The 15,268-nt window shown below is 29.2% G+C and overlaps 1 protein-coding gene across 1 annotated transcript in view; it reads left to right on the top strand.

Annotated features, from left to right (window-relative positions):
- Window positions 1-12,252, top strand: part of LOC145304227 (essential MCU regulator, mitochondrial-like) — a 35,487-nt gene extending 23,235 nt beyond the window's left edge. The window contains exons 3-5 of the mRNA XM_080146101.1: window positions 4,184-4,230; window positions 10,509-10,578; window positions 12,069-12,252. Of these exons, the coding sequence (XP_080002227.1) occupies window positions 4,184-4,230; window positions 10,509-10,578 (117 nt within the window). The 3' untranslated portion in view covers window positions 12,069-12,252. The remainder of the gene's footprint in view (window positions 1-4,183; window positions 4,231-10,508; window positions 10,579-12,068) is intronic.
- The last annotated feature ends 3,016 nt before the right edge of the window (window positions 12,253-15,268 follow it).

Below are 15,268 nucleotides of genomic sequence, written 5' to 3'. Positions count from 1 at the left end.
ATGCTTAATATTTCATTAAAAAAATATTTAACATGCCAATTATCTTGAACAAATGAATAGAACTCTAAATAGTAGAAATAAACTTTACAAATTTAAGTTAGCTGAATCAAATTTATGTTCAAAATGTAATATAATAAGTTCAACAGAACATGCCCTCAATTTTTGTGTTTTTCTATCATATTTTATACATTAACTTGCATTATTTTTAGATTATGTTCTAAACGATAGTAAGCCAGAATTCATCTTTTTAAAAGAAAACTTTTACGTGTACAATATGTTTTATGAAGGCTTTTCAAACGATTTTCATCTACAATTAAAAATAATGGTAGAGGATGATTTCATTAAGTGGGATGTCAACAATTTCTATGCACACTCTATTCTGTTATCTCAATTTACATAAGATCTAAGGGAAAGTTCGTTAAATGTCCCACGCGAAGATTAAACTATGCATCCAACAAGGACAATCATATCATTATCTATAGCATAACTAAAGAAAATAAGATTTGATAAATTCTAAATTGATATTATAATAGATTTGATTTAGATTATAGAGGCCATGCAAAGACATTAGCTAGGTCTTACTTTGATTATTGCTTTTCAAGGTTTAGATACAAGTAAATATTGAGCTTTCAGATAAAATAACTATTTAATACTAATTCCCTTCCCCTCTATTTAAATATAGACAGATATATAGACCAGTTATAAAGAAATATATTTAGAATGATAAAAAAAGCTAAAGAGTAGCTCTGCAATGAAATATTTATGCTTATTTATATTTATTTTCTCAGCTTTTTATCTTAATACTAGCGGCTACTCCCCTAGAGGCTTTCTTAGGGCATTTCAGGTGGGGGGAGGGAGTTAAACTCTAAAAGAAAAAGTAAAATGATGGTAATTTTTTTTTTTTTTGGGGGGGGGGAAGTTGATTACCCCATTTTCATATCAATTTTTAAACAAAAAATTGTGAGGGGAAGAGGTCATTTTTTTAGTAGAGACAGACACAGATTATCACTTCCTTAGATAGATAGATAGACAAAAAGCTTAATAGATAGATAGATAGAGATCGATAAAGAGACAGACAAATAAATAGATAGCTAGATAGATATAGATAGATTGATAGATAGATAGATAGTTAGACAGATAGATAGATAGATAGACAGATAGATAGATAGATAGATAGATAGATAGACAGATAGATAGATAGATAGATAGATAGATAGATAGATAGATAGATAGATAGATAGATAGATAGATAGACAGATAGATAGACAGATAGATAGACAGATAGATAGACAGATAGATAGACAGATAGATAGACAGATAGATAGATAGACAGATAGATAGATAGACAGATAGATAGATAGATAGATAGATAGATAGATAGATAGATAGATAGATAGATAGATAGATAGATAGATAGATAGATAGATAGATAGATAGATAGATAGAAAGATAGATAGATAGATAGATAGATAGATAGATAGATAGATAGATAGATAGATAGATAGATAGATAGATAGATAGATAGATAGATAGATAGATAGATAGATAGATAGATAGATAGATAGATAGATAGATAGATAGATAGATAGACAGATAGATAGATAGATAGATAGATAGATAGATAGATAGATAGATAGATAGATAGATAGATAGATAGATAGATAGATAGATAGATAGATAGATAGATAGATAGATAGATAGATAGATAGATAGATAGATAGATAGATAGATAGATAGATAGATAGATAGATAGATAGATAGATAGATAGATAGATAGATAGATAGACAGATATTGATATAGATATGGAAAAAAAGGCAAAGTTTAGTGTTTTTTTATGCAATATTTTTAAAATAAGAAGTAAAATCTATATTGTAAATGTCTGGAGCCAAAGTCGGAGCTAGTACAATATGAATTCAACATTCCATTCTCATGGCCCTGGTGTCATATTACACTTACATTATGAATTGAAGAAAAATCGGCTCCCAAATCCCAAAAGAGTATGTTAGAGCCGGCTCCGATATTCATAATTTATACATAAAAGTTTTCCAACATGTAAATTAATGAAGTATTCATGTAAACAAAACAAGGGTGACAAAAATTATAAAAAGAAATACTTTAAGTTGGAGATGCCATAAGATGAATTAAGGACTTTAAACATTTTGGAATTTTTGTATTGTTAAGGGGGAGATATTACCCAATATTCTCCCGCCCCAAAAAAAAACTCTGAAACGCTTCGCGCCATGATTTAAAGAAAACTAGGTGAATGTTTTACATTTCTTGCATTCAAATGTTGTTTTTACATTTCTATATAGTTGTTAACTGGTTTAATTGAACCCCAATCATAATATTTATGGAGGAGAACATAATCACCTCTCATTAAAATTATGGACGTCATTGAACCAACAAGGGTTTAAAATCTTATAATTTTAAACAAGCTTCGCTTTCAACAATGTTCAGCCCTCTTGTAAACTTTTCTTGTATCTCATAATAAACTTTGACAAAAATGAAATTCATTAATCAAGTAATGTAATAGAGTTGGGCTCGCGAAACCACTTTGGAGTAGAAAGATAAAGATTCTTCCCCACTCAAAGATCAGTCACGTGACGTCATATAAATGAGGGAGACGAGAGGAGAAGAAGGAAAGAAACCCCTAAAAAGAGATGTATAACCCGTCTTTTTTTTATGACGTCTTATTTATTAAGACATTTTGTCCAGCTACTAAATTGCCACGAATTTTCATTGTTTAACTTGTCAAGAATATTAATATTAATAAATGAGTTCCATGTTAGCAAGCTAAATTGACAACAATTTTTCCCCTGTCATAATATCCACGTATATTCTACATCTATTGCTGTAAAGACGGTTTCGTGGCCCAAACTGTAAAATATGAAGTTTGATTAAATATTAAAGTATACATTAATATTAAATATTGTTACCAGTAAAATATTACATAATTCATTAACATTTTAATCAATTTTTGGTTAGCTTACGGCGTAATATGTAAAGCGCCTTCTAGTTTCCATAGATATATAATCATTCAAAAATCCTATGAAGTTAAAGGTTCTCTTTAAATTTTTAAAAGCGAAGCTTTTTTATAATAAGGGTCGGTCCGTACGTCCGTCCGTCCGTACGTCCGTCCGTCCGTCCGAGATAGATAGCTTTTATTCGTTAATTTAGGCATGTTATAATTGTCCTATCGATTTCAAACTTTGCATGATGTTCCTGTCTATAAATTATTATTCTAATTTTTTCAATATAAAATGTAATTATTTAATAGAAATACAATATTGTGAAACAAATCTTAAAATTTAAGATTAAATTCAAATTTATCTCTTCCTTTAAAATACAATTTAACTTTTAATGGCTTTATAAGAGATTTACTAGAAATTTGCCCTTTTTTGTGTTTTAAGTATTACAGTTAATAGTTTAAATTTAAAAACTATTAATAGTTAAAAGTTAGAGGCAAAATGGGGAGAAGACAATTGCAGATAAATTGATCTACAACTCATATATTCATATACTATCCTGTTCTATTGTTTAAGGTAGTAAAGATTTTTGTCTGTCCGTTTAGATCTCACTAACAACTAAACCTATTGAGCTCTACATTTTAGGAAAGCTCTACATAGGCTATTTAATTCAAAATTTTAGTTGTTGGGGGAGTTTTATTCTCTTTCTCGAATGCAGAGCCCAGAAAGGCTAGGGGCGCAACCTATAATTATGAAAAGTTACAAAATTACAATCGTTAGAACAAAAAGAAATAAAATTAGTCTATGAAGTCTTGGTAGATTTTCTGTAAAAGACAAAAGAGAGCTAGAGGAGAGATTTAAGTTAAATTTAAAATCAATTGTTTGACATTGTTTGCAGATTCATGTCGAGACATTTTAAGTAGTGATCGAAAAACAGGGATGAATATCTTTCTTAAAAAAGGGATGAAAAGGTCAGGATAATAGCCTAAAACCATCCTAAGACATTTAAAAAGCTTCCCTAAAAAGTACAACTCATTTGGACCAGCATTTCCTGATATCATTAGTTTCAGACAAAAACTAATCTTACTACTTTGTATTGAGAATATTTTTTTTGTTTGGGTATATGTGGAGATTTTAATTTTTTAAAATTTTAATATTGATTGAAAGGCTTTTGTGGAATAAACATGCTTCTTTCAACTCCTCATTTTTATTGTAGGTATTTCTGACTGTTAGTCTTGGGTTAAGCATTGGTGCCTCAATAAGGTAATTTTTAATAAGTAGCGAATCTACTCTATGGTAAGTGTAACTGTAAGTATGTCCTTATGTCCATTAGATTTTTTTTATCCCTCTACACTTTTTATTCTTGTCCTAAATTATTAACTATTTGATACAAGCACTAAGGTTTTGGGAATTTTTATTGTTGTTTTTTTCATAGTAGCTTCATAAAAGTTTTTCTTTGTTTTTGGCTATTTGTTAAGCTCCCCACCCCCTAAAAACAATCTAATAGGAGATTTAGGAGCTAAGATAGGATCCCAGCTTAATCCATTCTTATAATCATTACCTACTAAAGTAAAATTACTTGTTAACACGTGACCTTCCCAGCCCAATCTTATAATTATCATCAAGCACTTAGGTTTACATTTTTTTGAGTAAAATTGTAGCTTGCATTGATTGAACCATCTGGGGAGTGCAAAAAAGGAAAGTTTGCATTCGAGGCGACCAGGCATTCATGGGATTTTAAATTAGCCCAAAATATATACAAAATACTATATTATTAGAATAATGACTCTTTTATACATAAGGGGCCTTGCCCTCAGCCATTAGTGGCTTTTTTCTGGGTCCCCACTTCTTTCCCTTGTCATTTCAATTTTTTATTTATTGGAAAATTTTAATTCCCCGACCAATTAAATTAAATTAATCCATAGAAGTTTGAGCATAAGAAAGATAAATAGATAAGTTAATAAGAAATATTAGATCAAGAAAAGCGGTTAAAAGATAATGTTGTATTAATAGCAGAACATTAATTCAAAACGACATAACAATATATGTAGGGTAGGATCGAGTTTGATATTACTTAGTTCTATAAAATATTTGAATGATATATGCCCTTAATCTTATTTCTATCAGTAATCTTCAAAAATGGTAAATATATAAGGTTCAAGTTTAATTTAAATATCATTAATGACAACTATATAAATGAAAAACAAAATTGTTTAATTATTAGGTATTGAGGATTTTAAAAGGATTTTTCTTGATTATTTTTTATTTATTTGATTAAATTCATAATAGCATTGTTTATCAATGAAAGTTGCTTATTTCTTACATATAATAATAAAATACAAACTAAAATTTCTTTTCCCCTGTTAAGCAAGGGTTGTGTTTGCAAAGAAAATTGCAAAGGTTTAAGTTATGTAAGGGCCGGATGTAATGTTAAACTTTTACTTTATTCAGTCAGCTAAAATGGCTACTGTGAAATATTTATGGAATTTTAAATGTAAATGTAAATTTATGTTAAACATTCAGAAATAGTGCTGAATTTTGTAAATAAATAAAATAATTCGATATTTTTAAATGTCCTCAACTTGATTCTAATTAGAGATATGTTTAAAGACTGCAAAAAAAACTGTTTTAAAAACTCCTGTTAAAATCTATTGTGTCTGATATAATGCAGTGGATTATGTGAGGGTTAAAAAGAGGTTTATGGAAGAAAGAGGGGGGGGGGGAATAAAAGGCTTTCACTTTTTGCAGAATTCATATATTTTGAATATTAGAAATGTTATTTAAGTAAAATTTTATAATTTAATACATCAAATCCAAGTTCCCTAGAAATTTATAATAGACAAGGATGCTAAGATCTTTTTAAATTCAAACAAATAAAGACAAATGAACAATCCGTAATTCAAAACATATGTACAAAATGGGATGAAAATATTGTACCAACCATAAATTCTAGATTATACCTCTTCATTGCAGGATTCTCCAAACAACGATTTAAAACAATAAAATTGTTCTAAATTAATTAATTTAAAACCAAAACAACCATTACAGCTATCACAGACAGCAAAAATCAAATTGTCAAAGGAAATACAACTTCTTTTGTTTGAATTAAATTCCTAAATAAATGTAATTTTATATAAAACTATTGAAAGGGTGAAAGTATTTCTAAATTATATTACAAAATCACACAAAGTATTCTCTCAGATAAAGAAAATTTATTGTTTTCCTGTCTAAGCAGAGCTGGATCTTTAAAAGCATAGCCGTTGCCGTAGTCGTGGTCAGAGTTACAGCCACCAACCTAATAGCGATCTTTAAATCATATTAACCACGCGTTGCCATGGCCACAAATAAAAAATGCAATCTTTAAATCATATTGGCAACGCGTGGTCGTAGTCGTAGCGTGGTTAACCACGCTAAAAGTGACCACAGTCCGTTTGTGTGGCTAAAGCGTTGCTAAAGCCACAGCCATGACTACGGCCACGGCTACAGCCACGCCAACGGCTACACATTTAAAGATCCAGCTCAGAATTTTTTATATTTGCTTCATTTCCTTTATATATTTAGTTACAGAAATTTTTTTGAAGATTATTTAAAGTACAAAAATGTAAATTACAATCACAAGTGTCAATAAGCAAAATAAAGTAAAAAATTCATAATGTTTAAAAATTTGTTAGCAGCTAGAAAAAGTAAATTGTTAGAAAAGAGAGTTAGATAAATTATATTAATGTTAGCTATTAATATGGTAATAATTTTCCATAATTTTCTAGGATTTATTTTCTTGCCAAAATAGTTAGTATGCAAATAAATTATTCTCCAGGAAACTAAAATAGTATTGTAGGAAATCAGAAAGTTAATAATACCAAACCAGAAGTTTGTCATTCACTCAACCCTTATTCAAAAAGCTTGTTGTATGGCTTATTCATTTTTAAAATAAGTGTTTAATGTTTTGAACAACTGAAATTTAATGGAAAAATGAAGAAAGATATTTTTCTGTTTTAGAGAATTTGGATATTTGTTTGCTACATATCTGTAAACTTTCTAAAAAAGAAATACACATCTGTCCTAAAAAAAAATAATCAATGTTGGAGCTAAAAATATATGATAGTTGCAAGCTACATATCTGTAAACTAGAATGTATGATATTTGTGAGCTACATATCTGTAAACTAGAAAATATGATATTTGTGAGCTACATATCTGTAAACTAGAATGTATGATATTTGTGAGCTACATATCTGACTGGTATAAGCTATAGGCAATTAAATGCACAGAGCTTGCAAACTTTTGCAACTAATCTAAGGTGATGCCTAAGGCTCATTGATCTTTATAGTTACAGTAACATGAACGCTCTAAATTACCTGTCAAGGTGATGTTATGATGTAATCTTTATGACCCTTGGAATACCCTCCTTGATGTAGCTTGAGCTTAACATGATCCTATTAGAATGTAACCTGAACCTATAACAATATCATAAAGTATTTGATTTGGGGGCTTTCAAACTTAAGTTTTAAATCTAGGGGTCTAAAGTTTTAACGTCAATATATGAAACCCTAATTCTATGGGAATTCTTCCTTTAACCACTATTAACACGCAGTTCATTTCTTGTTCCAATGAAACATTCAATACTAGTTTTTGAAAAATATATCAATTTCCTTGGGAAAGTTTTGTTCTTGTTTTTAACAAACATGTATTTTCTATCTAATTCTAACTAAGATAGTTTGTGTAGCAATTCTAGTTTAGAGGGCTGTGGTGGTTAAATACCAGTTCTGCAAAATTTAGTACAAATTTTTCCACACACAGATAAATAGTTTCACAGATTGTACTACAAGCCCAGGACTGGGATGAAAAAGGTGTAACTCCATATTATAGAATCTTTTAATTATAAATTACAAAAGGTTAGTTGTCAATTTTCTGTTCTGAAATAAAGAAAATCTAAGAATGTTTTCTTTTATCCTTTATTAACTTTAAGTGTTTCTTATGTTAATTTTGAAGAGATTGTTATTTTTTCCTTTTGTTATCATGAGTATTATCTTACTTTATTTAATTCTTAAATGGAACCAATTTATGTTTGATATAACTTTTAGAAATGAGATCATAGAAATCATATCTAAGTTATCAGTATAACTATAAGAATAATGAGGTATACATATCACTCAATATCTAGATTAAGAATAAAACTAATTGAAGATCCTTTCCTTTTCTCTTCAAATTGTTCTTAGAATCATCAGATTTGTTCTAAAATAAATGGAGAAAAAGGGAAAATTATAGAGATAGGATAGAAATTAATAGAAGAAATACAGAAATAAGGGGAAAGGATTGTTATTAAAAATATCTTTAAGTTAAGGTATTAAAGTATCAAAGTTAATCCGTCCAATTTTTAGGTATATCTTAAGTTCTTTAACCCTTTACAGTCGGGCCCCTTGCCGCACCTTAATCGGTCGGGGGGGGGGGGCATTCAACGCCCCCCCTTATTATCTCAGTTCCTATTAGAGCTAGAGGGCTAAATTTTTTTGTGCAAGTCCCCTGTTTGATAATGAATTTCCGACCTTTTATAAGTCTAAGTCAATTTTCGCTTATTTCACCCTTTTATTTAACAACCTTTGTTTTTAGGTCTTTTTTTACTTAAAAATTTCAAACGGCTGTAATTTTCTTATTTTTGAAGCTAGAAGAAAATTTTTTTTCCAGAAAATGTTTATCTTTATGTAAATTTTACATTAGAAATATCACAATATAAATTTCAGCGGCCGCAGCTGTACTTGGCAGCTGCCAGCCGCCGCAGTCGGCGGTCAGCGGGAAAACAGCGGCGGATCTTCATGAAATTTTAATACGTTGTGTAGACATGTATAAAAAGCTTAAGTTTAAAATTTGAAATCTCTAAGTCAAAAATTGCGGCCACAGGAGCCTTTTAAAGATTTCTGGAGACCTGGAGGATCAGGACCTGCAGGATCATATCTGGAACCTGAAAGTGACTTGAACACCTGTATTTCATATAAGGATGTACTACTAGAGGATTTTTTAGTATTTTGGTATGATAAAATGCTTTTTTTAGTCAAAAAAATATTTTAGCTGTTTACCTGGATGACCCTGCCAGGTTTGCTGGCATCCTGTGCCCGCCAGGATGAAGATATTCAAAAAATTCCAACTCTCAGTTATGTGTCATACCCATACTTAAAAAGTCAAGCAGTTTGGGCTCTTTATCTTTCACACACAGAAAATAAGATAGAAAAAACCGGATGGGGGTGCGTCCCCCCCCCCCCCCGACCGTTAAGGGTTAAGTGTATAATTTTGGAGAGTTTTTTTCTAAGCAAGGTGTTTTATACCAGAGAACAAATTGATCAAAAATGGTTCAAACTAGCTATAGAAAGTTCTATCTGGTATTTATTAATATTGAATTTGAATCTATATTGCTCTGATATTTGTTTATCTCTTCATCTATGAAAAAATGAGATAGAGAGAAGGATGCATTTATAAGGAGGATAGAGAAACTTTAACAAGTTTTCTCAGATCTTTTTACTGCTAAAACATTTCTTGAAAGGCAAAAAGTTCGCAAAACTTGGAGATAATTTTGGGAAGAACAATTTGTTTGCTTGTTTGTTGAAATTATTGATTTATTACAACTTTACACTGTAAAAGTTTCCTCTTACACTGAAACTTATTTTTGTATGAAATGCTTTAAAGAATTGCAATTCATTAATGCTTTTTAGTTTAGGTAGTTCCTTTAATATTATCAAATAACTATATACTTTTATTCCCATATATCTATATGTCTTTATATTAGATTTTTAAATGTTTTTTTTCTAATGCAAGAACTTTAAGCCTACAAATTAAATTAAATCCAATTACCTACCTTATTTTTGAATATGCCTAGTCTAAAATTTAACATTAGTTAGTAAAATTGTTATGAATTGACTCTGATCCCAACAAACTGAGCTGACATAATTTATTATCAAAGTTCTTTATTTATTTACAAACTTAGTTATTATCTACATTTCTATAATTGCACCAGTTCTTTACAAAATGAAATTTGATATAAAAAAAAATATTAATATTATTCAATTCCATTAATTTTCTCAGAAATTTGGACTGGAAATTACATAAACTTCCTAAAGTTTTATAACTACATTATCATTAGTTGGATCTAAAACTTTAGTTAAGGTTCTTAAATTTTGTTTGGTTCCAAATATACTAAATATAGAACCAGACTGAGCCTGATGTCGTTGAAACTGCTATTAATTTATTATGTAATGAATCTTATCTTGCTAGATATTTGAACTAGAGGCCGCTAGGAGCACTTGAGTTTATATTTTTAGTTTTTAAAAGAAAAAGTAAACAAAAAAAATTATATGGCACGGAGGTGTTATTTTTTCTGGGAGAGTTTAATTTTGGAGGGTGGTGGTACCATTACCACAAAATAGTTTTAATATCTGTTCTGCAGTTAACGAGATCCTTCGGTACAAACAAACAAACAAATAGACAGACAGGGTTCCTATTACTTTATTATAAGAATACCTTTCCATCAGTCTAATTATCTATCTATTTATTTAGTCGGAGAATGGCTGCCTTTCTCGAAGAGAATGAACTATTTGTACCTGATGACGACGATGATGATGATTAGGTGAGGCTTTTAGTAAATTTTCATTTTAATTTTGATAAATCTATCAAATACATATGCAACATTTACTGAAAGCCTGTTGATGTGTTTTCTAAGATCTTGGTAAACGCTAAACTCATTAGGCTGTGCTTTTGTGGTGGTTTTAAGCTATTTTCTAGAGTGTTGCAACGCCCTTTCTTTAAAAAATGGAAGGGCATAGCTCCATTTACTACTATGTCGAAACCATTTGTAAAATATAAAGAAAAATATATTATTTGGATCTTATACCAGATTATCATGTACACTAATGAAGTGAAATTTGTAGCTGGCTAAAATAATTATTAATGATTCCCCTCCATCCTCAACCCAATTCCCCTCCTAATGTATTAACAAACTGACCAATAATGGTGTCAATATTAGCCACCTAAATTGACGACAATTTTCCCACGTAAATTCTATATCCATTAAGAAAATACTGTTCAAAATGTTTCAATTAATCGTCCGATATTGGAAAAGCCAATCATTCTCTCCTTCTCGTTATTAGGGTTGGGTCGGATACTTTTTTGGCCGGATACCTGATACCGGATATCCGGCTGATTTCTAATGCCGGCTATCCGGTATCCGGCCGAAAATTGAAAATGGCCCGATATCTAGCAAAATACCGGATATAATGCCGGATAACTGGATATTCGGCAATAAAAATCAGTATTCGGTCGGATATTAAAAATGACCGGATATTCGGCCAAACCGGATATCCGGCCTAACCCTTCTCTCTATAGGATGTCAACTTTAATATGTCTTACTTTGTCCAGATCATTAATAAAAAGTAACCATTCCCTAGGGGCTAAAATTTTACACTAGTACAGTTAAATTTATGTCTTTGTTAGCTTGGATTAAGCTGTGATTATACAGTTATAATAGTTTAAATGGGAATCATTGATATTTTTGCAAGAATCCCCACTCAATAATATTGGAACTTTATCATTTTTGTTGAAAAAGAGTTGCATTTTCGCTTCTTTATTACAATCTATAACTTTACTAAGGTTGCAGCTTTTTTATTATTTTCTTACTATTATGTTCTTTTTTGTGTATACATTCAAGAAGGGAGAGGAATTTTACTTTAAATTACACTGGTATCCAAAGTTTTATCTTATTTGTTGGTTTAAAACTTTGGGTACTCTTATTTAATTAATATTGGTCGGTTACAAACTAGTAGTGTCTAAACTCTTCAACCAATAATAGAAGGAGTAGGTTTCTTTCATTGTCAATTATCCCTTTAGATCACATAGACTGTAAATTAACGGGAACCCAAAGTTTTATTTCTTTCTTATTTGTTGGTTCAAAATCTTCAGGAACTTTTATTGGTTGGTTCCAAACAAGTAGTGTCCAAACATTTCAACCAATGATTTAAATCTATAGCAGGATTAATTTTGTTTATCAACATTGGGATTATGTCAATTTATCATCTATTGCCCTATCTCTATATGACTTACTTTTATAAATATTTTTTTCAGGCCTAAGATGTAAATTAGAAGTGGCACAATTTGGTGAACTTTATAATAGAAATATAGAAATATATCTCTTCATTGTGATAATCCTTTTCAAGTCAAGCTTTAGTCAACGTTCACAAATAATCCTTAATGATCAAATCATAATTAATACACAATTACAGGACTTAAGGGACGTCCAAGCTTTTTTTTTGGGGGGGGGAGGAGGGGATAAAATCTGGATATGGGGGATAATTATAATTTTGGGTAAAATCTTTATAGGGGGGGGGGGAGTAGGTAAAATATTATTTATTTTAAAAAATTGGGGTTGCTTCATTTGGGGGTTATATATACCCCCCCGTGCCCCCCCCCCCCTATTCTCCTTGAACGTCAGATTTCTGCCTTTTAAAAGGTTTAAGTTATATTGAAAAAACATGCTTTTTGGCAACTAAATTATCTTTAAAGACTTGAAAATCTAAACAGAGTGTTAAAAACCCTTTTAGTAAATTTTTCCCATAACTTTTCATATGCAAATAGTTATTATTCTTCAATAACTAACAAATAGAAAAATTGATTATGATTTGGTTTTTAAGGAGCACTAGTAAAAAGTTTTATCATTTATTCATTTTTATTCTTTTTTAAAATCTGCATTTATTATACAATTAAAAATTAAGTAAGAAATAATTCTAAGCCTTTTGTAAATTAGATTATAAAGAATGTCATTTTTTCGCATATTTTCCGTAAAGTTGTGCATTAGTCAAATGCGCTTATTAAGTCAAACTGTTCTTAATTATGAACATTTCATATATATACAGAACAGAACAGTTTGACTTAATAAGCGCATTTGACAAAACGTTAACATACAACTTTACGGTAAAAAGGCGATAAAAATGACCCCCTTTTAAATATATTTCAAGAGTGGGTTATTTTTTACTTGATCATACAAGTGTCCAGTTAAAAATAAGTTATATAAAAATTAAATAAAAAAAACTTTTGGTATAGAAATAGATTATAGTGAATGTTGTTTAATAAAAATAAAATCTAACAATAGGATCTAGTGCAGTTCACGGTAAAATGTTCCTGGTAACGATTATCTCCAAAAATCTATGAGCTTTCAATGCTGCTAACGTCCAAACGGTGGAACAGATTATTTATAGGCCTTCTTATGCCGTTAAAAAAAAAATGCGCACATGACATGTACGTTCAGCCGTTTGACAGATAGCAGCCTTTAAAATTCATAGATTTCTGGAGTTAATCGTTACCAGGAACATTTTACCGTGAACTGCACTAGATCCTGACAATTTTTACAAACATCTTTCTTTACACTACTCTTCTTAGTTAGTCCACTTATAATATCTCAAATTTCAAAATAAAATATTTTTGTTAGATATTTCATATTTATTATTTTCTATATTTTATTTTAAAAATTTTTTTACATGGTAGAATAGTTATTTATCGCATCGTATTATAGACAGTTTTCCGCGGATGTTAAATAAAATATTATATAGTTTAACCAGTTTTGTTTTGGTACCATTTTATGTGATTTGTTTATTTAAAAATCGTGGAAAATTATCTAAAATACGATGCTATACATGATTTATCATTATGGCTGAGAACCGGTTCTAATCCAGCGGCTTTTAATCGGTTTAGAAGCTATACTTGAATAAATTTTACCAAAATAAATCTCACTTTATCTCCTACCAAATCATTGAAAACTTAAACTATCACATATATTTCTAATAAAAATCAAGTTAAATAGTTTGTATAAATTTTATTGTACAATATATGTACTATTGTATTTAGATTGTTTATAATTCACATTGTGCTACAATATAAAAAAGGTTGAGGGTAACATTTAAAAAAAAGAAAATGTATTATTATTTAAAAGCGATTAAACCCAAATGTGCATTATATCTACTGTTGAGTTAAGTTGAATAAGGTTTGAATAACAAATTTTGGACTACCAACTTATTTTGTATTGTAGGACAGTGTGATTACTCTTCTAATGGTTGCTCATGTAGTTTGGCTGTAAACATTAGGATTTTAAGATATATAGAATTAGTCTAAATAGTTTGAGTCAGTTTTAATTTGGAAATATGGATCCCAATACAAATATGTTAAGAATAAATTACAGATTAATTTAATTTTAGTGGGGATGTAAAGAAAAAAATGAATATTAAGTAGGTGGTTGGATATTTAGGGTGGTGTTGTATACACCCCCTAAACTCAAAATAACACCACTTTTATTTCCAGTGCAGTAGTAAACCCTTTTTTCATCTAGGTTAAAGAGGATCTAAATTTTCGGGTGCACACCACTATTTTTAAGAGATTAATAATTTTTAAAAAATACAAATTGATTAAGGAATTGTAAAACTAAATCATCAAAAGAATCAAATATTTTGCTATATTCTATAGTCTATAAACCTAGTGAAAAAAAAACTATCTTTCCAGTTTTTAATGTTCTAAATTTTCTCCTCTTTATATACTTCTTCATTACTAAATAAAATCACTTTAAATATTTGTCTTAGTTTTTTTTATCAAATTTTACCTATAATATTAAAATATGATATGTTATAAAAATTTTAAGTTTCAGTTTTTAAAATCTCAGTTAGGTTATTGAATTAAGCGCAGCTACTCTGTAACTTATTTGTATGACTATAACATCCTTGTTTATCGAAGGATTTTAAAAATTTAAGAATAGAATTAAAATTTTGTATAGAACAAAAATACTGATTGACAAAAAATAGTTTGCTTTATATAGTGCTGCGCTTCTAATAAACAAATTGTCTATGTTTTTATTATGTATATGCTCAAAACTATTTTAAATGTAAAATATAGCTTATTTATTAATTTCTAGTATTTTTTCTCTTGTTAATAATAAGATATTATTATAGTTATTGTTCTCATTCTAACTTATATATATTATTTCTTTTCAATTATAGTGTTTAAAACTCTCACTGATTAATATATAATTAGGATTTTACATATATTAGATTTTTTATATGTTATTATATATAATGCAATGTTGTTAAATTATTGTTAATGTTTTTGTTAATATTTTGTCTGTAACAATTAAATAAAAATATGATATTCATTAATTAAATTGTTTTAAAAACTAAGTTCTTAGTAATCATTAGACTATTGTAGTGTTCTCTTAAATAGAGATGAGTTATAACCATTTTATCAGGGCTCAGCAGCCGACGGTGAGCCTTAGCGATCGTTGAGTG

The sequence above is a fragment of the Acartia tonsa genome, chromosome 1 (genome assembly GCF_053477335.1).
Source record: "Acartia tonsa isolate MP-2025a chromosome 1, ASM5347733v1, whole genome shotgun sequence".
NCBI lineage: Eukaryota > Metazoa > Arthropoda > Copepoda > Calanoida > Acartiidae > Acartia > Acartia tonsa.
Note: the sequence above shows the minus strand (reverse complement) of the source record. Positions and strands in the feature narration are given on the sequence as shown.